Genomic DNA, 25,963 nt, shown 5'->3' on the forward strand with positions numbered 1-25,963 from the left:
CAGCACATTCAGTGTACACCAATAAATGTTTGCACAATCCTTATAAAACTGCACCCAGACTCTTAAATTCCATTGGCAACTGTTTGTGTTTGGTATCACATATAATAGATCCCATGCATGTGATAATCCAAAAGGAAGCTTGAAGGATGGCACTGTTAACCTGTAGGTTGTGGCAGATTAAAAATGACCTGATTTGTTGTATTTATTATATTGAAACTTTGATAAGAGGGTGCGCTCAGGGTGACCGTATGGAAAGGAGGACAGGGCTCCTGTATCTTTATCAGTTGTATAGAACAGGGAATTTCAGCAGGTGTCATTCTTATGCGTGTAGCACCTGGTGAAATTCCCTCTTCATCACAACAGGAGCCCTTCCTAGCATGACCAGATACAAAAGAGGGCAGGGCACCTGTAGTTTTCACTGTTGTGAATTCTGGGGTTTTCAGTACTTTTAAAGAATTTAATAAAAACCTAGGTTTACGCCCTAGTGAAGGAGCTATGCTAGAGTGACCAAATACAAAAGAGGGCAGGGCTCCTGCAGCTTTAACTGCTGTGATGAAGAGGGAATTTCACCAGGTGCTACACGCATACAAATGACACCTGCTGAAATTCCCGTTTCTACGCAACTGTTAAAGATACAGGCGCCTTGTCCTCCTTCCCATATGGTCACCCTTTTGGCCCAACTATGAAACTGATGGAGCCTTGCAGAAGTTGGGACAGGAGTTTCCTCCCACCTTGTTGCATAGTGAACACAGGTAAGTGTTGCATCTGTAACTCTGCACCCCTTTGGCTCTGCTCCCCACCATGTAGGAATGAGGATGCCAACAGGTTTTGACTAAAATAATGTGGGTGTTAACAAAGCATCCTTTCCCGGCCCCTGCTTTGGTCCGTTTGATGGAATCTAATGGAATTCCCCAAATGATCTCAAGCCTCTTGTGCTGGGTTTTCTACTTAAAAGCCAAACTAGATGTGATTTTAAGGATGCATTCATATACCCACTTACCTGGGAGTAAGCCCAACTGAACTCAATAGATCTTACTTCTGTGTAGACATATTCAGGATCCCAGAATAAATATATTTTAAATAGTGTGTCTCTTTCTTTTGTTTTCTTTATTTTCTTTTTAAAACTGAGCCAGGTATGGGTGTGTGTGTCAGGGGGCTTACCCAGAATGGAACTGTTCCCGCGCAACAAAATCAGCTGTTTGCCCCTGTTTAAAAAAAAAAGCAAAAATCCCATAATATGAAATCCTTGTCCAAACAGATTAACAAGCTTAAAGAAGGAAATGGCAAGGAGGAGGATTGGCTATATAAGGCAACACTGCAGATTAGAGGCGAAGTTGGATCTAGCAACCAGGGCTTTCCGATGGAATTCTGAGATTTGAGTTGTAACCCCATGAGATTTGCCTGCAGGCAATTCACATAACAGGGTAGCGCTGAGCCTTGGGAGCTTTCCAGTGTGAATACTGATAAGGGAGGGTCTAATTTGAAAAAAGGAGAGCATTTTTGAAGTCTTTTCTAGGAATCGGATTTTCACAACCAGAATGATTACCAGCCTCTTTTTAAAAGAAGCGTCTAGCTATGTTTTTCCTGCATTTCCAGTTTGGCAAATCAGCATTAAAACAAATGCGTGAGAAGCAGTATCATCGTCCTTCCCTAGAAAATGCAATGTGACGTGAGGAGTTTCCGACAGATATCCCTCTGTGACAAGCTCATGCTGGGCCTACTGAGCACAGGTTCTCTTGTGGCTTGCAGGGAATGGACACAAAAATTAAATATACATATATCTGATTCCCCAAATGTCCTATGCAGAATCAACCTTAGAAGGCCATTGCTAAATGATGGGTTAGCCCGGTGTGAGCCCCGGACTTGCCCCTGTGTGTCCAGATGATGCACAGGGAATCCCGGGCTCAGGCAGGGGTAACCCTCCCTTGGCCCGGGATAACCGGCACAGCTTGTGGCCTGGTATTTCCCGTGGTCTCAAGCTGAGCCCGAGACCGTGGGCATGTAGACCGGTCCGCTGCTTTTCCTGGCTACTGCAATTACTCACGTGTAGTCAGGAAAAGCGGTGGACGGGGCACTGGACCCATTGGGGCAGGGGGAGAGATCGGGGGTGGGGAGATAACCGGGGGGGGACTGGAGATGGGGGGAATAGGAGCTGGGGGGAGCGGGGAACCCTTTTTTAAAAAACAAACCAACCACTTACCGGTTGATAGTGCGCTCCTGCGCACCTGGCCCTTTAAAAATAAAGAAAAATGGCAGATGCAACGGGTCCTTTCTGCAGCCCGTCACGTCTGACGTGTAGACTGGGGTGACAGCCCATGCTACTTGTAGTGCGGGCTGGCCCCTCCTCCCACACAGATTATCAGGTAGGTCTACCAAGGCCTGAAGTGTAGCTGAAAGATTCAAGGCAGATTTTATTTCCTGCCCATTTCTAATTAACAGCAGATGTTTCAAGCCTAGCCTGTGTAATTGGTAGTTTTCAAGACATTCCATGCAATTATAAAAAGGGTTTTATTGATCAGTAATGATATCTACAGTTCATGCTTCTACACATTTCTTTTATATTACCAGCATGCACTTTTAATACAGATGGCTTTGATGGCATTTTGAGCTTCTCAGGATCCCCATAAAACTCACTTGCGCCTTGTTCTACACCTCCATGCTCTCCCCTGCCATGAATCATACAGAAACAAAAGAACTCCATGGTTGAGGGACAAGAGCTTCATTGTGAAAGCATCATACGTTCTTAGGGCAGGACCTAGTGCTACAACACGCATGAAATTCAGCCCAGGCAATTCTACAGCCAAACAAACGAGTTACAACAAATGCAATTAAACACATGGGAAACTCAAAGAGGGTTCTGCTGTAAAAATCTGAGGTGCCACTTTTATTGGATTGCTATATCCAACTGGGCACTTGCAAAGCAGTACTGTCATAAAGCCCTCAGTTTCTCATGATGTGCTGGTTGAATGATACCTTGCTGAATGAGACTTGCCTGGTATTTTTTGCTGACTTGGCTCACGTTGCATTTTATAACTGGCTGGGAATGTTGCTTCAATAACAGCAGCATTCTTTCTAGGCACCCAAGCAGCACATGGAAAAGAAATATGGCATATATGTATTCTGCAAGCGCTGATTAATAAACTGAATTGCATTATAGCAGAAGGTAGAAACAAAATCCTTCTTGTCTAGGCTGGAAGAAGTTAATAATATGCAGTGTGTTGGAAGCCTGAAGTGCATCTCAATGCCATCAGAAATTTACACATCTGTAAAAAAAATTATCCCTTTTATCCTCTGGAAGTGAAATGGGGCTTTTCCATACAGATGTGAGATGGATAGAGATTTTCTACACTTAAGATAGACCTGCCCAATTTTGAGAAACTATATGTGCTATGTTTGATTTGGGGTATTTGATCCGACGATCACTTTTTTTTTTTTTAAAAAAAATTTCTATCTAAATGCAATAGCCTCAAAATCCCCGGTGGAAGCATTTTTTAATGTTTCTGCTGCAAAGTTACAGATTGAACAAAACTGGAAGAAATATAAAAAAGCTGACAATCAATTGTGAGTGTTGAACATTTAGACGATGCCGTCTGCCTCCCTTGCACCTCCCGCTCCTTCTTGCCTTTTTTCTGTAACAAAATGGACCCCTTTTAATCCAACCTTTTTTTTGGAAATGGAATGTGCCGCCATTTCCTGCGGTGTACAGGAAAAGTGGCAAGATAAAAATGGCCCCTGAATGGACCACGTGGTCTTTATTTACTTCCTCTATCTTCTCTGGGAAGAAAGAGGAAGTAATGTGGGACAGGAGTGGGGGCGGAGAAGTGACAGTAGGGAACTGTGATTCCCCCCACCCCATGTGATTATGCTGTTGTAATCAGCATGAGAAAACTATTTTAAGAGACACACAGAGAGAGAGAAAGAGAGAGAGAGAGAGAGGGAGGGAGAAAATGCCATGATGATGCTTCTTGGTTAGCAATTGATACTGGGGGAGATGTATTCATCTTTGAAAACCAGCTGAAGTGCTGGCTCCTATCATGTTGGTAATTTTCTTTCTCCTTTTCCCTTTCCCTGTTTCTAATTGCTCCTTGCTGTGTGGCCAACTGTTTCATCTGTTTTTATTTTGTTTGGATTCAATCTCGTTCGCCCCACCACACACACTTCTTTTTCACCACAGCCATCCTACATGGAAAAAGCAAATCCCAAAGGCATCCCAGTTGGTACCAAACTTCTAAAAAAACAACCCTACACATATGAAACTAACAAGCAAACACTCTTGTCCACCACCCTCCCCAAAAGAAAGACACACACTGTCTGACAGCATGTGATGATGAAAAGCAGAAAACTCACTGGCTGCTGAAAGAGAGAGAACAGAGAGAAGGTGGGAAAGAGGTGGGCCAATATATGTGTTTTGTTACCTGATTGGCTAATATGAGCAGCATCTGTTGGATCAAGTTATCAACCCCTCCCATGTTATACAATTGCAGAAGCTGGGTCAAATGAAGCAGTGTGTTAAATTGAGAAAGTAGGCCTCTGCTCCGTTGTGATGGTAGGAAGGATCTGGCCCTATTCTGAGGGAAAGTGGGTGGAGGTGGAGTTAAGGTGAGGAGCAAAGGCTAAATCTCGATGACGCTGGCCCATCGCAGGCAGAGTGGGGCGTCAGAGGGCACATTATTCCGACGGATCTCATTTCCATCCAGCCTCAAGACTTGCAGCCTGGAAAAGTTCATGATGTCTACGATGGTGCAGAAGCTGCTAATGGTGAATTCTGGGGGGGAAAGAAGAAGGAATCTCATGTCACTTACATTGTTCTCTTAAGCAGCAGTAAGGAACCTTATTTAAGCACCTACATGCCTAGGGTGACCATATGAAAAGGAGGACAGCATAATCACATGGGGCAGGCACATAAAGCATTACATGTACATCCAAATCTGCCTTCCAGCTGGGCCCTTGATTTTAGGACGCTCTTGCATGTGATATACCACGTCCACATGCACATACAAAAGGTCAGAAGTTAAAAAGTAATCTTACTACTGTTCATAGATTGGGTTTGTACAACACACTAACCCACACTCAGTGGTTGAGTTGTTGAACCGTGGGTTAGCGTGTTGTCTGAACCCAAGCCATTTTCTGCAAGGTGGCTTGTTAACTATGCAGTGTGGTTTATTTTTCTCAAACAAGCCACCTTGAGAACCCATAGTTTGTTGTTGGGTAGTTTAGGGTGGTTAATAAGCCACCTTGTGAAAAAATGTCCTGGGTTCAGATAACACACTAATCCACAATTCAAGCAAACAACCGACAGTTCAACAACAACCCACACTCAACCACTGAATGTGGGTTAGCGTGTTGTATGAATAACCCTAGTACGTTATGTGTAACTGAACTGAATACATATTGTTTTCCTGTTTACCCCCTCTTCCACCTTCTCCTCCTCCCTTTAATTGCTGCTTCTGTTGAATTTTAGTTTGTCACTTTCTTGGGGCAGGGACCTGTCCTTTTGTTTTTCCTCTGCATATACTTTATGGGAGCTAGAGGTAATAGGAAATACGCAAATGTTATTCCTTGGCGTCAAAAGAATAAAAGGGTTAGGACTTGCTGAGCAGGAAGAAGTATGAATTTCAGTTCTAGCAACTGGTTTGGTTCCCACCTCTGCTATTCTTAAGTGCAACCATTTCAAGTCTTCCAGTGAACTCTGAAAAGCTTAAAGGCAGAGATAAATTAGTGGAGATCCCGGTGAGAGGGGGCTGCAATGTTCTTATTAAGCAGCCAGAGGGCAACCAAGGTCTAGAATTTGGCAGTAAATTAAGAGATTTCCTTGAAACAGCTGTTCCTAGTTTAAAAGCTGGAAAAGACTACATGTGCTATGAGGGCAAGATAGTGATAGGAAAGGTTCAGAACAGGAAGAGTCTAGAGTTCAGCATTCCTCGGGGAAGAGGCAGGTTGCTGAATGGGCCAAGGATGGCTCACATGGATGCTGGTGAAGCTAGAAACCTCATCATCATCATAATGATGATGATGATGATGAAAATTAAAGTGCTCAGAGTCAAGACTAGTAGCTGGGGAAGCAGAGGTACGCAAGAGTAGAGTTGCCATGCTGGGTCAGTCCACTGGGCCACATGGAAGCATTCCTGCTTCGAGGAGGGGGCAGTCTGATGTTATAGACCAGTGCAAGCCTAGGCAAGCAGTCCCTTCTGTTATACTCTTTTAGAACATGATGACTGCCCTTCTGGCTATACATGTAGCTAAAGACAGACTTATCCTCCATGTACTTCCATGATCTTTTGAAAAAAGCTAGTTACCCTTCTGGCCCTCGCAACATCTTACAGCAGGGGTACGCAACATGGTGTCCATCTCCCAGACACCTTTCTTGGCACTTGCCCAGGTATCCTACCTCTCCCACATTTTAAAAATAATTAGTACATTTTCTTACTGACAACTAAGATTGCTGTGGAATAGGTTTCTGTTGGTTCTGAAAACTGTGGTTCAAATGAGTTGGTTACTGTGTTGGGGCTCACACCCCACCTCTGCCTTGTACTTGGTCTTTTGCAGAGGCTACTGGTCCTTTGCCATGTCTGCTGTAGCAGCCATTTTGTGATGGTGCACAGGACAGTTTCTCAAATTGCTAAATGTGCCCATGGCCCATAAAGATTCCCAACCCCTAGGGATGGCAGAGAAATCCACAACGGATTGAAATGAGTTCAGATTTCTATGAATCTGGCCTGTGGATTCCGCAGTGGGCTGGCCTTTTCCAAGTTACATGGGCTGGATCTACACTATTGCTTTAAAGCGCTTTATAACAGTTTTATAGCGCTTTAAAGCAGTTAAAGTGCTTTGTAACTGTTATAAAGCGCTTTAAAGCAGTAGTGTAGATCCGGCCATGGATTCCATGGACTTGTGAGCCAGATTTTCACTTTTGGGAGGGATTAGCACAAGTGCATGTTAGTGTTAATGCACACTTGTTCTGATGTGCATTAATGTGAATTAGCACTAATGTGAATTAGTGCAAATAGAATGAAATTTTGGTAAAAAATAAAATAAAATCTGAGTCCATCAATGAAACAAAAGATGCCTCATAACCCATGAAACACAGATGGTATGGATTTTTCTAATAAATAAAAAAAAATCAGTTCATTTCTAGCTATCCCTTCCTTAAGCAATAAATCCAATGGATTAATTTAGTGCTATGCTGAATTTTCCAAAGGTTCAGATTCACTGAGGGGGGGGGGAAAGAGAGAGAGATTTTTTGGATGTAGGAGGGGACATCTTCCCAAATCTTCATCCTTCTACATTCTAGAAATAGTGAACATCATAAAACTAATCAGATTTGGCCGCGTTTTGTCGTCAAAGATGGCAAGCCAGCCAATTCGGAGTAAGGGCATTTGCTTTCAATGACATCACTGGACAGCCAAATCTGACTGACTACATGATGCCCTCGACACTTCTTGGAAGAAGACCATTAAAAACGGTGCCAAAGCAGCCACTAAGTCAATCTGTGAATAGATTTTTAAAGATAAGGGAAGGGGAGAAGTGAACGGGAGCAAGTGGTCACAGGGGTGGTGGGATGCTATAGTTAAGAGTGGGGTGTGAGGCCCAATGGCAAGTATTTATGGCCCCAAAATACCTGCAACATGCTGGGGAGATGTTTGTTTGTGCTGAAAACATTAGCAAGACATGGCCTTGACTCATTTCAGGTTGGGAATAGTTGCAGTAGTTTTAGCACCATCAGTGCTATTTTGCACATATTGCGGGGGACATTCATGAAAGGGAAACTCTTAAAATAAATCAAATTTCATGCAGAAAGTGTATGCGTATCCCTTTAATATCTGCACACTCAGTGCTGGCTCCAGGTGTTTGAGCAAGTCACCTTCAGTGGGAAGTCACTCTCAGTGGGCCCCCTTTCTAGAATCATAGAATAGTAGAGTTGGAAGGGGTCCATGAAGCCATTTAGTCCAACCCCCTGCTCAGTGCAGGAATCCACCCTAAAGCATCCCCGACAGATGCTTGTCCAGCTGCCTCTTGAATGTCTCCAGTGTGGGAGAGCCCACAACCTCCCTAGGTAACTGGTTCCATTGTCGTACTGCTCTAACAGTGAGGAAGTTTTTCCTGATGTCCAGCCAGAATCTGGCTTCCTGTAACTTGAGCCCATTATTCCGTGTCCTGCACTCTGGGATGATCGAGAAGAGATCCTGGCCCTCCTCTGTGTGACAACCTTTCAAGTAGGGATGTGCTCCGCTCCGATTAGAAGCGGAGAATCAGAAGCGAATTGGCCTGCTCCGCCTTGCTCAGAGGCGGAGTAGAAGCGAATCGCGGACCCCTAGAAGCAAGGCGAAGAGAAGCGCCCATTGGTGGAGCGATTCTTTTTCCGCGGACCGCTCCGATCACCATTTTGAAAAATTTCGCCCATAGGATTGCATTGCGGAAAAGAATAGGGGATAAGTGTGTTGTTTTTTAAGCTATCTTTCTGAAACTTCTTGTGCTTAGAGAGTCGTGGCTGGGGGTCATTTTGAGCCTACTCTCAGCTCTCTGCGTGCTGCTATTCGCTTGCTAGGATTTTTTTAAAAAATCGGGTAAACAAACTGGGACAGCGGGTAAACCGGCGGGGTTTTTTTTTTGGGTTTTTTTTGTAGCAATGACAGGCACATTCAACTCCCAATCCTGATGAGAATTGATCACCTCATGAAGCATCCTCCAATCCCAGCGTTGGAGGGGGGACTAAGGCAGAGCCACCCTGAGAGAGGTTGCCATTGGGGTGTCCGATTTTCAAAAATTCCCCAAAAATTAGGGGATGATGGGATTGGCTTGAGTCTTGGCATGCATGTGTATACATACATGAGGTGTCATGGTGCCTAATTTGAGGTTTCTTACATGAAAATTGATGTAGTTCTAGCATGAGACTTGATTTGGGGTGTGTTAAAAGGTTAGAGCCCCGCCAAAAATCAGGGGATGATGGGATTTTCTTGAGTCTTGCCATGAATGTGGCTCTAGATGGCATCTATGAGGGTGCCTGCTTCAATTTTTTTTATCTGTCAAAATGTCGGAGAACAGTCCATGTCTGCAAATGGGGTGTCCGATTTTCATAAATTCCCCAAAAATCAGGGGATGATGGGATTGGCTTCAAACTTGGTGTCCATCTGGACACATGGATAAGCTGTCATGGGACTGAACATGAGGTTTCTGACATGCAAATTGACATAGTTGTAGCATGGGACTTGATTTGGGGTGAGTTAAAAGGTTAGAGCCCTGCCAAAAATCAGGGGATGATGGGATTTGCTTGAGTCTTGCCATGAATGTGGCTCTAGATGGCATCTGTGGAGGTACCCACTTCAATTTTTCTTCTGTCAAAACGTCGGACAACAGTCCATGTCTGCAAATGGGGTGTCCAATTTTCATAAATTCCCCAAAAATCAGGGGATGATGGGATTGGCTTGAGTCTTGGCATGCATGTGTATCCCTGGATAATCTATCATGGTGGCGAGTTTGAGATTTCTAACGTGAAAATTGACAGAGATATCGAAAGGGTGTGAATTGGGGTTATGGGTAGTGCGTTAGAGGTTAGAGCCCCGCCAAAAATCAGGGGATGATGGGATTTGCTTGAAACTTTCCATGAATGTGTCTCTAGCTGGCATCTGTGGGGGTGCCCACTTCAATTTTTTTAATCTGTCAAAATGTTGGAGAAAAGCCCATGTCTGAAAATGGGGTGTCCGATTTTCATAAATTCCCCAAAAATCAGGGGATGATGGGATTGGCTTGAGTCTTGGCATGCATGTGTATACATCCATGAGGTGTCATGGTTGACACCTCATGGTTTCTAACTTTAACAGAAAAAAAGTTGTATACTTTTTTGTATTTCAATGCAAGCCTATGGGGAAAAAAGCGGAGCTCCGATCCGGATCCGGAGCTCCGCAGTGGAGCGGAGCGGACTATAGGCGGAGCAGGGCGGAGCGAAGCAGCCCAATCCGCAAATTGCGGATCTGGAAGAGAAGCGGATCGGGGGTCCGTGCACACCCCTACTTTCAAGTATTTGAAGAGTGCTATCATGTCTCCCCTCCATCTCCTCTTCTCCAGACTAAACATGCCCAGTTCTTTCAGTCTTTCCTCATAAAGCTTTGTTTCCAGACCCCTGATCATCCTCGTTGCCCTCCTCTGAACATGCTCCAGCTTGTCTCAGTGAGTCTGCCTTCTCATCACCATTGGTATCAGCTGCTATTGCTTCTCATCCTCTTTTCTCATTAATGCTACCACTTGCTTGACAGGCAGAGAGCCACTGGGCAAGTAGGCAGTGGCATCTTCTGCTTTTCCTCACCACCAGCACCTCCATTACCTGGGCCAGAGCAAAAGGCTGGTGAACGAGCAGATTGCAATGGTAAAGAGCAGGAGCAACTCCAGAGACTCTTGTCAGTAAACCCCTGCCAGGGTGTGGACCCTTGGCAAATGCCCAACCAGGCTTCGTCTTGACGCTGCCCCTGCACACGCTGCTACAGCGGTGAGGAGGGAGAAGGTGAGCTGATGTTGTGAGCTGGTCTGGCCTTAGTGGCAAATTCCCAGTTACCATGGTTTGAGAGAGAGTGTTTGAAAAGGACCTGAGGATGGAGATTGGCATTATTATTATTATTATTATTATTATTATTATTATTATTATTATTATTATTATTATCTCTTTTCTCACTCGTGGTGGTTTTTCTAGATGGACATGACGGGCTTTGCCAGGTCATGCTGCCTTTTACCGATTCAGGAATTTCCTAACAACTGAGCATGTTTTAAGTATGACTGCTTTCTGGATGTTGGTGTGGACGTATTTTGATAGATCCAGTTTCTGCAAGTCTTCTTCTTCCTATTATTATTATTATTATTAGAATTTCTATGCTGCCTAGTTGGCATACAAAGGTAAAACAAGATAAACAAGATAATCAATAAAACAATACCATAGGCAGCATAAAAATATTAAAAACAATTTAAAAAGAAAAATATCTATAAAGCCATACAGTATGAAAACAATATATAATTTATATGTTGTTTTTATAAAAGCAGTAGCTTTTAAGACAGGCAAAGTGGTTTGAATAAGGATTCTCTTCTCATGCTATATCCATACAGCAATTTGCTGCACCATTGCCTTTAACCAAAGAGTTTTAGCAGGTTTTTGAAATGATGCAAATGCCTGCAAAGTCTGCTTGCCAGAGCAAGAAGTGGCACAAGTGTGCACAGCACGAGCAGCAACTGTTCTCTCAAACCAGCTTCAAGTTTCTGAAAACACACCCGCACCCTAACCCCATTTGTTTCTAGTCTCCTCAATTCCAGTCTAGTTCCTTAGCCACTGTCTCGTTTTGCCTACACAGAAGAGATGAGGGTTTGAATTTTGTAAACATCTTTCAGCTGTTCAGATGAGAAGGAACGAGAGAAAGACAAATGGGGATCTTTCCTCAGAGATGTGCCACAGAAGAACAGCGATTCTGCCCAAGAGATGAAAGCAGCATTATCTTTAAAAGCTCAGCAGCCGGCCAGCCACCAGCTCTACGTCTAAAACTAACTTTGCTACCATGTCTTGTTGCTCTGCAGCATTCCTCATTTACTATGGAAAAAAGAAGCAGCAAAGGTCTTCTGAGAAACTCGTTAAAAAATTTTTAAAGGTCAGCTGCAGAGTTGCTTGAAAAATGAGAGAAGAAATAAAGAGAAACCCAGAGAAATAGTTTAAGGGCCTCACTGCACACAGAGCCAGATACAGACTTGAAGGAAAGCTTTGAGACTATGGCAATATTTGTTGAGCTGTTCCAAGTGCTAAGCTGTGCCTTTCTCCTCCAAGAATGTGTGGCATCACTAATGCTGTATCAAAACAGCACAGAAAGTCTGCCCTGCCGCTCAGACCTCTTGCAGGACATCGGAGGCCATAACTAGATGGGGCGATATCCCGGGGCGATCCCCGGCATCGTCCCTGTGCGTCCTCATGACACACAGGGGATCCCGGGAGCAGGGAGGGATTATCCCTCCCTTGCCCCGGGATCTCACTGTACCCTTTAAATGTGCTTTTTCTGCAGTCTTGGGATAATCCCAAGCCAGTGTTCCTGGTTGAGGTATGGAAGTGAGATTTAGGCTCAAGGAGATGAGGTTATACCTGATAAGTATTTATAAGGCAAAACAGTAAATGACCTTGCATTATTTTGAACCACAGATTATTTAAAGTAACTCGTTAAGCACCCAGACAGGTGTCTGCTCTCAAAGTCCCCAGAGAGCATTTGCCCAGACTGTAAGAATGGTTCTAAACTTGGTACAGAGCTAAGCAAGTATTTCCTCCAATACACATTATTGTCTTTCTGTGTCTCTTGTTCTACAAGAACCCTGTTCTATGGAGGATATAATATTTTACTATTCAAATGAAAATTTAAATGTAGACCAAATATTTAAAGGCAGAAGTAAACCCTCATGAGTTCAGTTCTCCCAAGAAAGTGGGTATAAGTTTGCTGCCTAACACTGTAATCCTATGCACTCTTATTTGCTGTTGCTCTCACTGGAGATAAATTGTGAACAACAGGTATAGGGGTACCTAACCAACTTCTAGAGAATTATGCAGAAAATATACTTGATCTGAAGGCCCAACACCATGATCCTTCAAGAACTGCAAGGTCAGCCTTCCCCAACCTGATTCCCTCCAGACTCCATTGGCCATGTTACAGGAATGCAGATTTCAGGTGAACATCAACAAAAACTCTCTAACTTCTTAGGAAGGTGATGGACTCTCCTTTGCTGGCGGTATTCAAGTAGAGCTTGGACAGCCATCTGTCAGGGATGCTTTAAACTGGATTCCTGCACTGAGCAGGAGGATGGACTACATGGCCTTGATGGCCACTTCTAACTCTTTGATTCTATATTGTCTTGGAGATGATGGAAGTTGTAGCCCAACACAGCTGAAGGGAACCAGGTTAGGGAGAGCTGTGCTAGGTAATAGTGACCAAACAGAACCTGAATTGACTCTACATGACAAAGTAACCTTCTTTCTATGTTAAAGAAATTTCTTGTTCTTTTGCTCTCTGTCTAATCTGAACAACACAAAGTTAGTGAATTTCTACCTCCTTGTTGTGCCATTACTTCTCTAGTAATTTAATACACTTGTGTGTACATGAGAGGGGAATATCATCCATTGCCGTTCATCTGTGGGTTTGTTTGTTTTCCTATGCTCATCTCACCTTGAAACATGAGCGTGTCACTGGTATCTATGATGACTGGCACCATGTAATACAATAATAACACTGCTAAAGGTTAAAAAGGGGTAAGAAGTCCCAACTAAAACAAATTTGCCATTTGGCAATGGAAGGATCAGATGTTCTTTCTTAAACTGATCCAAACATATTAGGAAATGCATCTAGATGGGAAACACCGAGGCAAACGTAGGCCATGTGTGAAGAAGCGGTGGGGCAGGGAAAGTCTTTGGTCTCTTTGGCCACAACAACAAGAAAGGGAGTTATTCCCAGATTCCTATGCTCTAGGTTGTCTTCTTTCTTTGTTTCTCCCTCAACCCATCCCTGTCCTTCTTTCCCATTCCTCAGGGAATGCAACATAGCCCCTCCTCCTCAGACTCCTCCTTCCTCTGGTTTCTTTCCTTCTACACCCATTTTTCCTGGCTCCTTCACCAGATTATTACCAGTACCCAAGCTCTAGGTTTCCTTATGCCTCTCTTAGGAGCATGATGCACACGGGTTCGGATGGGCGCGGCGGCCTCTCCTTCCCCAAACTCTGCAATTGCACTTCTTCCTGTGCAGATGACCAGAAGTAGTGCCAATGCGGGCGCTCAGGCCTCGCCATACCGCCGGCCAGTGTCTAGCGGTGCTTCCAGATGAGGATTGTATTGTGCTTCAATTTGTGTGTGTGTGCGGGGCGGGGGGGCGATGATCCCTGGACCATAACACATGACACACAGGGGATCCCGGGAGCAGGGAGGGATTACGTCTTCCATTTGTTAACTTTCTCACTATTGCTTCAATCTTTTTTCTTGCCATGGAAAATCCATTTAAGGAGGTAAAGTCAGAATAGCTGCACAATGTCTTTTGATGGGTACTGCAATGAGCCTCTTCACCTGGAAGGACCCTAAGTCCTAGAACTTTTTACTCTGTTGGTGGGCAAGTTTTTTTCCTTTCCTCTGAGAGCTGTATTTCCCCATGGGTAATCTGTGAGTGCACATGTCAGTGGTGGGTGGGGCAAAAGCCCAAAGTGGGTGTGTCATCTCTTTTCTCTCTCTGGGCTTTGCTAGACCAGGGTTTAGCCTGGACTGACACCCGGGCTCACCCCTGTGCATCCAGATGACGCACAGGGGATCCTGGGTTCAAGCAGGGGTCAACCTGCCTGGCCCCGGGGTAATGGACACCACTTTTGGCTCGGTATTTCTGCAGTCCCAGGCTGAGCCTGGGACTGCAGAAGGTCTAGCCCGTTCCACGGCTTTTCTCCGCTATGCCACTTACTCATGTGTAGCTGGGAGAAGCCGCGCACAGGGCACAGCGCTCCGCAGGAGCACTGTGCCCATTGGGGCAGGGGGAGAGATCGGGCCCCAGGTGGGGAGATCGGAGCCACAGTAGAGATCCGGGGGGGGGGGGGAGATTGGAGCCAGGGAGATCGGAGGGGGGCGAGAGATTGGGGTGGGGGGAGTGGGGAGAACATTTTTTTTTTTAAAAAAACTTGCCTAAGTGCACAAGCTTTCGTGCTCATCTGGTCCTTTAAATACAAAAAAAAAAAAAAAAAAAAATGGCGGACATGACGGGACTTTCCTTTAGCCCGTAGTGCCTGATGTCTAGATTAGAGTGACAGCCCGCGGTAGGTGCACTGCAGGCTCGCCCCTTCTGCTGCACGGATTAAGAGGTAGGTCTAGCAAAGGGCTCTTTCTTCTACCCCCTTTTCTCTCCCTCCCTCCCTCTTCCTTCCCATGCAGCCGGCTGCCAGGGAAGGGATAGATTGCTCTTGCCAGAGGCCTGAACTGTTTGCATGTAGAGGACTTTTGGAGTTAGGTTGAGGGCCGCATGTGGTCCTAGTACTGCAGGTTGCCTGCTTGCATTTAGCTCTCTTCTTGCCGTTACAAAATGGCCTACCCACCCACAGCATGTCCTGCTCTGACACCACCCCATCAGAGTTCACCACAGAGAACGCTGTTGCTCACCGTTTATTTTGTTCCCCTGGAGATAGAAATTCTCCAGGCTTGTACTGACCCGCGGTATCTTCTGAAGCCTGTTGTAAGACAGATCCAGTTCGAGGAGGCTGCTGGCATTGAAAGTGTTAGTGGCGAGCCCTTCATTTGTCAGGCTGTTATGAGACAACCGTACATAGAGCAGTTTGGGAGAGACCTTGAAGTAATCATCTGGGATAGTGTGTATGTGATTATGCTCCAGGTAAAGCTGCTCCAAGGAGCTTGGAAGGCCATCAGGGACTTTCCGGAGTTGGTTGTAGCTCAGGTCCACCAGAATCAGAGACTTTAAGCCCTTGAGGTTTGATCCCATTTCATGGATCTGGTTGTGGCTGAGATACAGGGCCGTGAGGTTCTCTAAGCCTTCTAGGGCATTAAATGGGACCTTGGAGATCTGATTATAAGCCAGGTGAAGCTCTCGCAGTGACCGCGGCAAAGGGGTAGGCATCTTGGTCAGGTTGTTATGGTCAAGGTAGAGCCTCTCTAGGCTCTTGAGCTTGGCAAAGACCCTCTTGCCCATTTTCTCACTGGTTATTTGGTTGCCGTGCAATGCAAGCCACTCCAGGCTGGTGGCATTGTCAAAGGCCCCCTCTTGGATAGTCACAATGTGGTTGTTCTGGAAGTAGGCATACTTCATCCGGGAAGGCACAAAAGGAAGATACCTGAGATTGCGTGCGTCGCAGTACAAGGCAGAAGAGAAGTTAGGAGGGCATTCGCATTCTTGAGGGCACTCCCTAGAAACAGGGGGCTCAGGGACAGGCTCCCCGACAGAAGATCCAGCGGGTGCATAAGAGTAAGACGAATATGGGGGGATCTCATCTTCGTAATATGGCGAATAGCTGTAAGATGAGGACTGGCTGCGTAAATACTGTTGTAGCCAGAAGATGTCGTCATACTGGTCATAATACTGGCTCAAAGACACTCCGCAGAGGCCAGCCACAATGAGAACAGAAGCCCAGTGCATTGCGCAACAAACTTTGCACCAACCTATAGAGGGTGATACATTAAGGGAAGGTTATTTTATTTATTTATTTATTTATTTAGCTATTTCCAAACCATCTTTCATCAAAAGAAATCAGGGTAGCAGACAATAAATATGTAATCAAAACAATCTAGAAATGTAATAAATATAACCAAATAAATCAATAAGTGGCAGTAACTCCTGCTCCCCACCCGACCCCAATTAAACAGACTGATGAACTTAAAATGCCTGGGCAGATAGAAAAGTTTTGACCTGGTTCCAAAATTATTGCAAGATCGGTGTCAGTTGCACCTCTGTGAGGTTGAGGTTCACACATGCATTTTGTGACCTGCCCCGGGAGCTTTGGCTATCAGGTGGTATAAAAATGCAATAAATAAATATGCAGGATTTCCATAGATGAGGCAATTTATTCCATCAACAAAATCAAGGGGTAAAGCTTTTCATGTCAGGCTACAGGTATACATGTCTTGGGACTGTTCATTTGAATGCTGCCCTGCTCAAAGAAAGCTAGGCTGAAACTTCCTTCTTAAGAGCTAGTTTTATACAGACCAGGGCCCCCCACCCCCCAATGAGGAAGCATTCAAGTATGCAATGCCCCACTTGGAGACTGAAGTGTGAAAGTCCAGGGAGAGCCTTACTATTTCATTCCACTGATTGTACAAGCTAAGAATGGAAAACCTCTTTTAGCCTGAGGGCCAAATTGAATTTTGAAGACACTCTTGGGAGCCACTTTCCAGTTGTGGGCGAGGCTTTTGGGAAGATAGCTGCCTTCAGGTGGTGGCCAAAGGGCTACCCCCAAAAAGGAACTTCTCTACATTAAAAACACACACACAACCAACCCTGTTGCCTTTCCATGGGTTACTGCTTCTGCTTTCTTTCTGGGATTGAAATAGGCTGAATTACATGGCTGGCCATGTGGTTTAAATTGAATTTCCCCTCTCTGCATGCTCCCTTCACTTCCATTGAGACATCGCCATCTAGTGGCAGAATTATTGCACAACGCTGAGTTAACACACTTGGACATCCTGCTTTTTCCAGATATTACCACATTGTCTGTGGTTCTTTTAAAAGTGAGATTTCCAGGGGATAGTGCAGGAGATGTCCTGCTCATTGATGGCGCTATGTAATGGACCCACAAACCTCTGTGAGTGGCTGATTATGAGTGTGCCATAAATCATTTGTTTAGAGGATCCCAAGGACAGCAACACTTTGCAGAAGGCCTAAGGTCAAGGCGCTGGAAGAGCTACTTAACTGCATAGGGAAAATCTCAACTACTGAAACTTCTATGTCAAGCATGCAGGGTCAAAAGCAGTTTGGTGGGGGAAAGACTGTGCCTTAATTTGTATTCTAGCCACTATGTAACACTGGCTTTTCTAGTAAATAAAATATATATTATTTGTAATGCTAAGAGCAATTGCAACTATGCATGATTGATTGATTGGATTGGATTTATAACCTGCCTCATCAAGGGGATTTTTTGAGCCAATTCACAAACATGAATAATAAACCATGAAAATATAAACATTAACTTTTATTTAAAAAATAGATTGAAAACAGCAGCAGAGTATTAAAACATATAGAAGTAAAACACAGAGGCCTTAGCTAGCCCTAAGGTTTATCCCGGGATCATCCCAGGGTGATCCCTGTTCATGTAAATGACACACAGGGGATCCCGGGAGCAGGCAGGGATGACCCTGGGACGATCCCAAGATAAACCAGAGACTCTCAGTCTGACCCAATACACCTCCACTCAGAAGTAAGCCCCATTGAGTTCAATGGGACTTACTCTCTGGTAAGCGTGTATAGGATTGCAGATGAAAAAATCTAGAAGTAGCAAACCAGGTTAAATCATAGCATCAAACCAGGTTAAATCATATAGTTGGAAGAACCTGGAATTCATATACTCCAGCCTCTGGAAGGCAGGATAAAGCTACAGCATCCTGGACCAATGGGTGACCAGCCTCTGCTTAAATACCACCAGTGAAGGAGAACTCCACCCCCTCCTAAGGCCATCTATTCTATTGACCAACAGCTTTCACAGTTGGGAGGTTTCTCCTAAAGTTTAGCCAAAATCTACCTCCCCATCATTTCTACCCACTGGTTCTAGCTCCGCCCTCTGGAGCAACAGAGAATAACTCTGCTCTCACTTTCACATGACAGCCTTTGGAGACTGAAGACTGCTATCAAGTCTCTCCTTAATCTTCTCATCTCCAGCCTCAAAGGCCAAAGAAATGACCTGGTGCCTCAAACGCATTAAGCATTATGTGCCAGGCCTATAGTCCTAGGTGGGCATAACAATGCCAGGGTGCCACCACTGAGAAGGCCTGGTCCCTGGTCAATACCCACCTCCTCTTCCTCAGCAAGGATACTTGTAGATGCGCTCTCATGGGAGGTGGGCCTTAAGTTCATGGTATTAAATGTACCATAAATGTACCATCAAACATGTATACCAGGCCAGTTTCCCAGATGCCCTGGAAATCATCCAGGAGCAGAAGTAATCCTGCCTGACTTCAGGGACTGATTATTCCGTCTGATTAGCAAATGCTTGAAGTGCCAGTCGAGATTAAGGCAATCAGCCAGCAGCTCACAGGATGTCAGCCACTAGCAGAAAGACTTTTGAAAATAGCAAACATATTTGCACAGATCAAAGTGGCTTCGTGAATAATGTGCAAATGGGGGGGGGGATGGAATGAAGGGAATGAAGGGAGGAGACACACGCTTCTTTTTATGCTTCCCTGACTCTGGTCACAGGAACAAAAGGGGCTTCAGATCTGTTGTGCCTGTAGCCAGAGGGAGAAGGAGGAATGGTAGCTCAGCAGTGGAGCTCATGCTTGATACGCAGAAGGTGCCGGGTTCAATCCTTGGCATCTCCAGTTAAAAAGGTGCCTCAGCTAACAGGCTCCTGGAAGGACCTCTGCCTGAAACCTTGGACAGCTGCTGCCAGTTAGAGTAGACCAGGGTGTTGAACTGTTTTCAGCCCAGGGGCCAAATTCCATTTGGGAGAAGCTCTTGGGGGCTGCATTCCAGTGGTGGGTGGGGCCAAAGGTGAAGGGATGTGACCAAAGGCAAAGGGCGGGGCCAAATAACCAGCATATTTCATCTGAAAGCTCCCTCTGCCAGTAAGTAAGCCTTGGGAGAGGTATTTCAACCTTTCAGGAAAACCACCCATTGAGCAGTGGCTGGGGCAATGGGGGTGGGACCAGGGGAAGGGCACTTGAACCACAGAGGGCCAGATTTGGCCCCGGGTCTCAGGTTCTGCACCTCTGGAGTAGCCGATTCTGGGCTAGATGGGCAAACAGTTTGATAACCTGGAAAAGGCAGCTTCCTGTGAAGTAGGGACGCAATGGAGGAGAGCACTGTTTGCACAGCGCAGTGTGAAAGAACGGGGTTCATCAGCAGAAGTCTTCAGCTCCGAGATTGAAACAGCAATGAAGAGAGCCAAAGTGGCGTAATGGTTAGAATGTTGGACTGGAACCTGGGTGATCTTGGTTGTAGTCTACTCAGCCATGAAGCTCATGAGGTGACTTTGGGCCAGTCACTTACCTCACAGGGTTGTTGTGAGGATAAAATGGAGAGGAAGGGGAGTATGTAAACCCCCATGGATTCCTTGCAAAAGGAAAAAAGGTGGGATATAAATATGATGATGATGATGATGATGATGATGATGATGATGATGATGATGAGTGGAAACAATCCTAGTCTGGAGTTGCTTTCTCAGTAATTCCAGCAATTGCCACCATTATTATTATTATTATTATTATTATTATTATTATTATTATTATCTTGTATGCAGAACACATCATGCGACATGCTGGGCTTGACGAATCCAAGGCTGGAGTTAAAATCGCAGGAAGAAACATTAACAATCTCAGATATGCAGATGACACCACTTTGATGGCTGAAAGCGAGGAGGAGCTGAGGAGCCTTATGACGAAGGTGAAAGAAGAAAGTGCAAAAGCTGGGTTGCAGTTAAACCTCAAAAAAACCAAGATTATGGCAACCAGCTTGATTGATAACTGGAAAATAGAGGGAGAAAACGTGGAGGCAGTGACAGACTTTGTATTTCTGGGCGCAAAGATTACTGCAGATGCTGACTGCAGCCAGGAAATCAGAAGACGTTTACTTCTTGGGAGGAGAGCAATGACAAATCTTGATAAAATAGTTAAGAGCAGAGACACCACACTTGACAACAAAGGTCCGCATAGTTAAAGCAATGGTATTCCCCGTAATAACCTATGGCTGCGAGAGCTGGACCATAAGGAAAGCTGAGCGAAGGAAGATAGATGCTTTTGAACTGTGGTGTTGGAGGAAAATGCTGAGAGTGCCTTGGACTGCAAGAAGATCAAACCAGTCCATACTCCAGGAAATAAAGCCAGACTGCTCACTTGAGGGAATGATATTAAAGGCAAAACTGAAGTACTTTGGCCACATAATGAGAAGACAGGATACCCTGGAGAAGAGGCTGATGCTAGGGAAAGTGGAAGGCAAAAGGAAGAGGGGCCGACCAAGGGCAAGATGGATGGATGATATTCTGGAGGTGACAGACTTGACCTTGGGGGAGCTGGGGGTGGCGATGGCCGACAGAAAGCTCTGGCGTGGGCTGGTCCATGAAGTCACGAAGAGTTGGAAACGACTGAACGAATAAACAACAAAAATTATTATTTGTATTCTGCGCCATAGCCGAACCTTACAGAGTGGTTTCCATACTTCCATCATGTTCCTTGTTTTGGTACAGAATCCTGTGGTCTGCCAGGGAAGTATGTTTATTGCTTTTTTGCTTTCAAATACTGGCACAGCAGACAAAGAAGATACAGTCCTCTGACTTCTGTGGTCCTCACATTGACCAGCATGGTGGCTCCCTGGCACAGCAGTCCTGCTGGAAGAAAAAGAGATGGAAGCCCCAGCAGCTGGGCAATAAGGGCTTTTGCAGATGAAAATCCTGGGGCAGGATCCAGCCAAATACGATCATTTCCATGTCCCAAATGATTTAAGTCCCACTCTAAATCTCTGTGAAGTTCTTGATCTATGTAAGGCTGTATGCATGATGAGTTTGAGAGCACTAAGCTTCTAAAGAAGTTCAAAAGAATAACAGTAAAAATAATAAGATAGAACATTTTCCACATGAACAAAATACCCATACATGGAGAATTCCCCATGGGGTGTAACAGATTTTCCTTCTCCCTCCTCAACATGTGTGCTGGAATCACACCAGAACTTTACAGGGAATGGGAGTTTTTTGCATGCATTCAAGAAGTTGGATCCAGATTTATGGTGGATCACTGCGCTGGCAAATGTGGACTTTCCTAGCCCCTCTTTCCCACAGCAGTGCCTTCAGCCCCCTGAACATGCTACACAGCCAGCCAGTGACCTTGCTGAATGGGGTGAGCTGTGGTGTGGGTGGGATCCTCAAAACCAGGTAGAGGGACCTTCCGCCAGTGGAGACCTCCTTCTTGCGGAAGGTCCCTTCCTCTTGTGGGAAGCAGATCCAACTCCATATCCTAGTTTGGCTCGCCACTTTCTGCTTGCACACACACAGGGGGAAACAGGGCTGCCTTATGCCATAGGGATCCCTCCAACCCATACAGAGAAGTGATGTACCATATTTGATCTTTAAAAAAGAAAAGGGAACAGAGAGAAATAAGAAGAATCTAGTGTTAATGCTACTTAGAGTAGACTTATTGAAACGAATAGGACTTAAGCTAGAGTAACATTGGATACAACCCAAAGTATTTACAACGGGAAGAAGGGGGGAGGGAGAAATGTTACAAGGGCCACAATGGTATTTCCAATGGTACTAGAAAGTTGCTGTGTCACTTGTCACTGTGATGTCACAGGCAGTATCCAAATGGAAGTCCGCAACATTTATGCAACCATCTTCCACATGCTACTCACAATTATAGTAGATGCACTTACTGGAGTCTCTGTGTGTGAACATTTTCTGAGTGCCACCCCTCCCGCAAGCTTTGTGATGAGGAAATATGTCTACAAACAAGTGCTACTTGGACACATGGCAACTGAACCTCATTCAGCTTCTATGTAACTGCTATGCATTTGCTTCACACACGCTCTCAAACAAATGGTGAATGGAAAGACTTTCCCTTTATCTCCATGTACATGAGCTCCTGCAACTGTATTTGAGAAACTACATGGAGTGTTTAGACTTTATGCATCGGAGAGGCTTGGCATGCAGGCAAGTCTTCAGAAAATGCCACTCCTCATAGCATTCCAGTGTCGCTTTGCCTGAAAAAACATTCCTCCTCCTACTTGGAAAATGGATGTCTGCCACTTCTGTCCATGTCAAAAAACCAAAAAGCAAAGGTAGCTGTGTTGGCCATAAGAAACATTCCAAAATCCGCATTTGGGCAATACCTTTATTGGCCAACCAAAATGCCACAAGATGGTGTGCAAGCTTTTGAGTTCTCCAGAACTCTTCATTAGACTAGATGGTAAACAAAGCTGGGGGGGGGAGGGGGAGAGGGAGGAGAAAAAATCTGGTTGATATTGAAACCATGGAGTCAGCATTTATTTACGTCTTGAAGTGGAATGTGGGAAGAGGTTGCAGGTATTCGAATTAGGCTCCACTAGGTGCTGTGGTGGTTTCAGGTTGCACCTATGATTGTTGAGTTCTGGAGAACTCAAAAGATTGCACACTATTTGCAACAGTAGCATGTTGATTTACTACAGCAAAATAGCACATTAAAGACTGAAAAAATTGTTGTACCTTAAAGACATTAAAATTGGAAGTGGACTATAACCCACAAAAATATGGCAGAATATATTTATTGGTCTTTAAGGTGCCACAAGACTCTTCATTGTGTTTACACTGTTTTGTGACATTTTGATTTGCCTGATAAAAGTTATTGCCCCAATATGGATTTTGGACTAAAAATACAACTGTGGAGATGAAAGGGTCTCTCATCTCCACAGAACATCCCTTGAAGAAAGGGTCTCTCTTCTACAGCTCCTTCGTTGAATGCCTGTCCTTGACAGTTCTAGAAAGAGCTCTCTTCCACTACACTGTTCCTGGAAGGTTTCCCTTGCCTGGTAGTTCTTTTCATAGAGCAATATTTATTGGGGGGGGGGAATTCATTCCCATCTGCTGTGCACTTTATAGGCATCCTCAAAGTCTGAGAACACTGGCTATGGAAGTCTTAGCATACTCATTCAAGGAATACATTTTAGCTTCTTCATTCAGCTGAACTGAGATTATAACCCTTTAGCTAGGGCTCTGCAGCGTGGGTGTCCTACTGATAACTTCCATGTGCCAGTCAAAATCCAGCAATTGTCAACTGTTAATCTCTCCCTATGTTATGATTGTCACCAATGTGCACTCTTATTTTTTGTCAATACTCTGATACAGTGACAATACAGCCAGGGACACAGTGTCCTGGGCATTAAGTGGAGGGAGGCTGAGGAATGGGGTCTGGCAGACTGGGTGGATATCTCATCTTGCCTCCCACGGCCAAGAATTTCTCAAATTGGGAAGGCGGAAAAGTGATTGTTAATGAGGTCAAAATGGTTCCCCAGTAACCAAGACAGGTTTGTATCCTCGCTCACTGCCCCATTGCTGTGTTATTCACATGTTGACACACCCTAGGTTACCACTATGCCAGTCCCTGTCAAGAAACTGCAATCGCCTCTTTGGCCCCTGCACACCAAGGATTGCCAAAACATCCTTTTACAAAATATGCAATTCAGAAATCAACTCACCTAGACTGAGAGACACCTTATTCCAGAGCTTCACTGTCCGGCTGTGTGATCCTGTGTACTAAAGAGCATGTGTATGCAGGGTTCAATTTGCCAAGGCTGGTGCCCGCCCAGACGCCTGATCAAATAATGCGCTGGAAGGCCATGGGTTCTGCTGGGATTTTTTTTTTTGGAGTGACCTCTAAGCAGCAGTCAGCTTGCAAACCAGAGTGAAGAGACCTTAAAGCTGCTTGGCGTTATAAATAACTAGAGAAACCTCTCTCTCTCTCTCTCTCTCTCTCTCCTTGCAGAGGGCTTGGCAGTTTTTTCAGCCTCTCTCTGTTTAACAAGTTAGTGGAACCCTGGTTGTTGTTTTTAACAGTCTCTCGCTAATGCTGCCTGTATTTCCCATCAGGAAGAAGCAATTGGGTTAGACTGAAAGAAATCTAGATTTTGGGGATTGGGCTGAAACGGTGAAAATAAATTGTGTGGTTTAGAAATGGAGGATCTTTTCACGGCTACGTATGTAGAAGCAACAGTGATGACAACTGCAAGTGGAAAGGGATTTGACAAATTCTGCAGCACAATTTGGCTTCTGTGTCAGATTGCTTAAGAAAATGCCATTCAATGCAGGTTGCAATGTCCTCCGGACCCATCAGTCTCTTGTGACCTCTCCCCTGTCACTATTAGACTGTAGATTTCCCCATTCTTTTGCCATCTTGACACCACGCTGCCCAATATCTCCCCTGCACTGTCTGTGACTACTCCAGACACTATCCAGATAGTCCATAGTAAATTTGTTATTGTTAGTGCTATCCTGGAAAATAATAATTCTGTGGGCAGCAGGTAAGACTGTCTTTGCTTACAGACAGCCCCCTAAAGCAAATCAGCTCCTCATCAGCAGTGACGGATCACCCCACAGAAGAACACGCCTACAAACCAAGCCATGAATATAACACACATGGTGGCTCTGCCTTCCATGCATTCTGTCAACAGCATTAGTGAGCCTAACAGCACCCATCACAGTGTTGAAGAATCACATGAACATCTTCCAGGGTCATATATGCTACCACCAGCAGCCAGTGAGGATAATCTTTATATAACAGAGACTGGGCACAAACCAAACATTTGAAAAAAAAAAAAGGGGGGGGGAAATACAGAGACCAAGGGTGAAACAAGTCAATCTTCCTGCATGAGGTGTGCCTGATCTCCCCACCCACCCCACCCTCAGCAAAAAAGAAAGAAAAAAGAAATGAGAAACTGACACAGAATTAGAGTTCATTAACAAGATTGGTGTTATTACCTTTCTTAAAGTGGTTATCTCACTAGAAAAATATAATTGTCCCCCAGCACAGAGGTACAGCTATTATTTCGTATTCATCTTTTGATGTTCAAGAATATGCAGACAATTCTTAGATTGTCGTGTATCCCTGGAGTGTTTCTTTTGCAGCTGTCTACTCTTTCAAGTCTTGCTGTGTGAACTTGATTTAACTCACCACAATACATCAATCGATGTGTCCATATACCCACCATTTTCTACTTTAATATAACTTGAAATAAATTTACATATTGCAGATGGTCAGAAAAGTTATGTTTCTGAAACTCCTGAAGAAAGATGTGCCTATTAGGCAAAATTGCATACAAACAAATGCATGTATTAGGAGAAATGAGCACAAAAATAAGTATGAATTTTCATGAGAACTTTTTCCCTGCAAAGTTTCGGAGTATGAAATAGCTTCCATTTCTGAACTATCTGCTAGTTTACCACAGATGCAGATCAGAAACAAACAACTTCTTATTTCGTTTTCATCAAATTTGGCACAGATGAAATGGAACTGGTGTATCTATGTGGCCTGCATGCTGGGAGACAAAAAACCCAGAGTTTTTGCTTATTGTCAGCTCCGGTGATAAATTGGGATGTCTGTGGATTTTAACCTGCAATTAAAGTTCTAGTTGATTAATTGTACTGATTTATAGCATTTTGCTGTCCGCACTTCCCTGAGTGAAAGGAAGTTTTAGTAGCGGCCTTTTATACTGTTGAGCCTCGTGTGGCGCAGAGCGGTAAAGCAGCAGTTTCTGCAGCTGAAACTCTCCCCACGGCCTGAGTTCGATCCCAGCGGAAGCTGGTTTCAGGCAGCCGG

At 44.7% G+C, this 25,963-nt stretch overlaps 1 protein-coding gene across 1 annotated transcript; it reads right to left on the reverse strand.

The window, feature by feature from the left end:
* Positions 1–2,489: 2,489 nt before the first annotated feature.
* Positions 2,490–24,035, reverse strand: FMOD (fibromodulin). Its single transcript, XM_063141879.1, has 3 exons — positions 23,847–24,035; positions 15,131–16,141; positions 2,490–4,765 (listed from the first exon to the last, which is right to left on the reverse strand). The coding sequence occupies exons 2-3, from the start codon at positions 16,116–16,118 to the stop codon at positions 4,614–4,616; spliced, it is 1,140 nt and encodes a 379-aa protein (XP_062997949.1). The 5' UTR covers positions 16,119–16,141; positions 23,847–24,035; the 3' UTR covers positions 2,490–4,613.
* Positions 24,036–25,963: the final 1,928 nt, after the last annotated feature.

This window comes from Elgaria multicarinata, chromosome 1 (assembly GCF_023053635.1).
Source record: "Elgaria multicarinata webbii isolate HBS135686 ecotype San Diego chromosome 1, rElgMul1.1.pri, whole genome shotgun sequence".
In the NCBI taxonomy this organism is placed as follows: domain Eukaryota; kingdom Metazoa; phylum Chordata; class Lepidosauria; order Squamata; family Anguidae; genus Elgaria; species Elgaria multicarinata.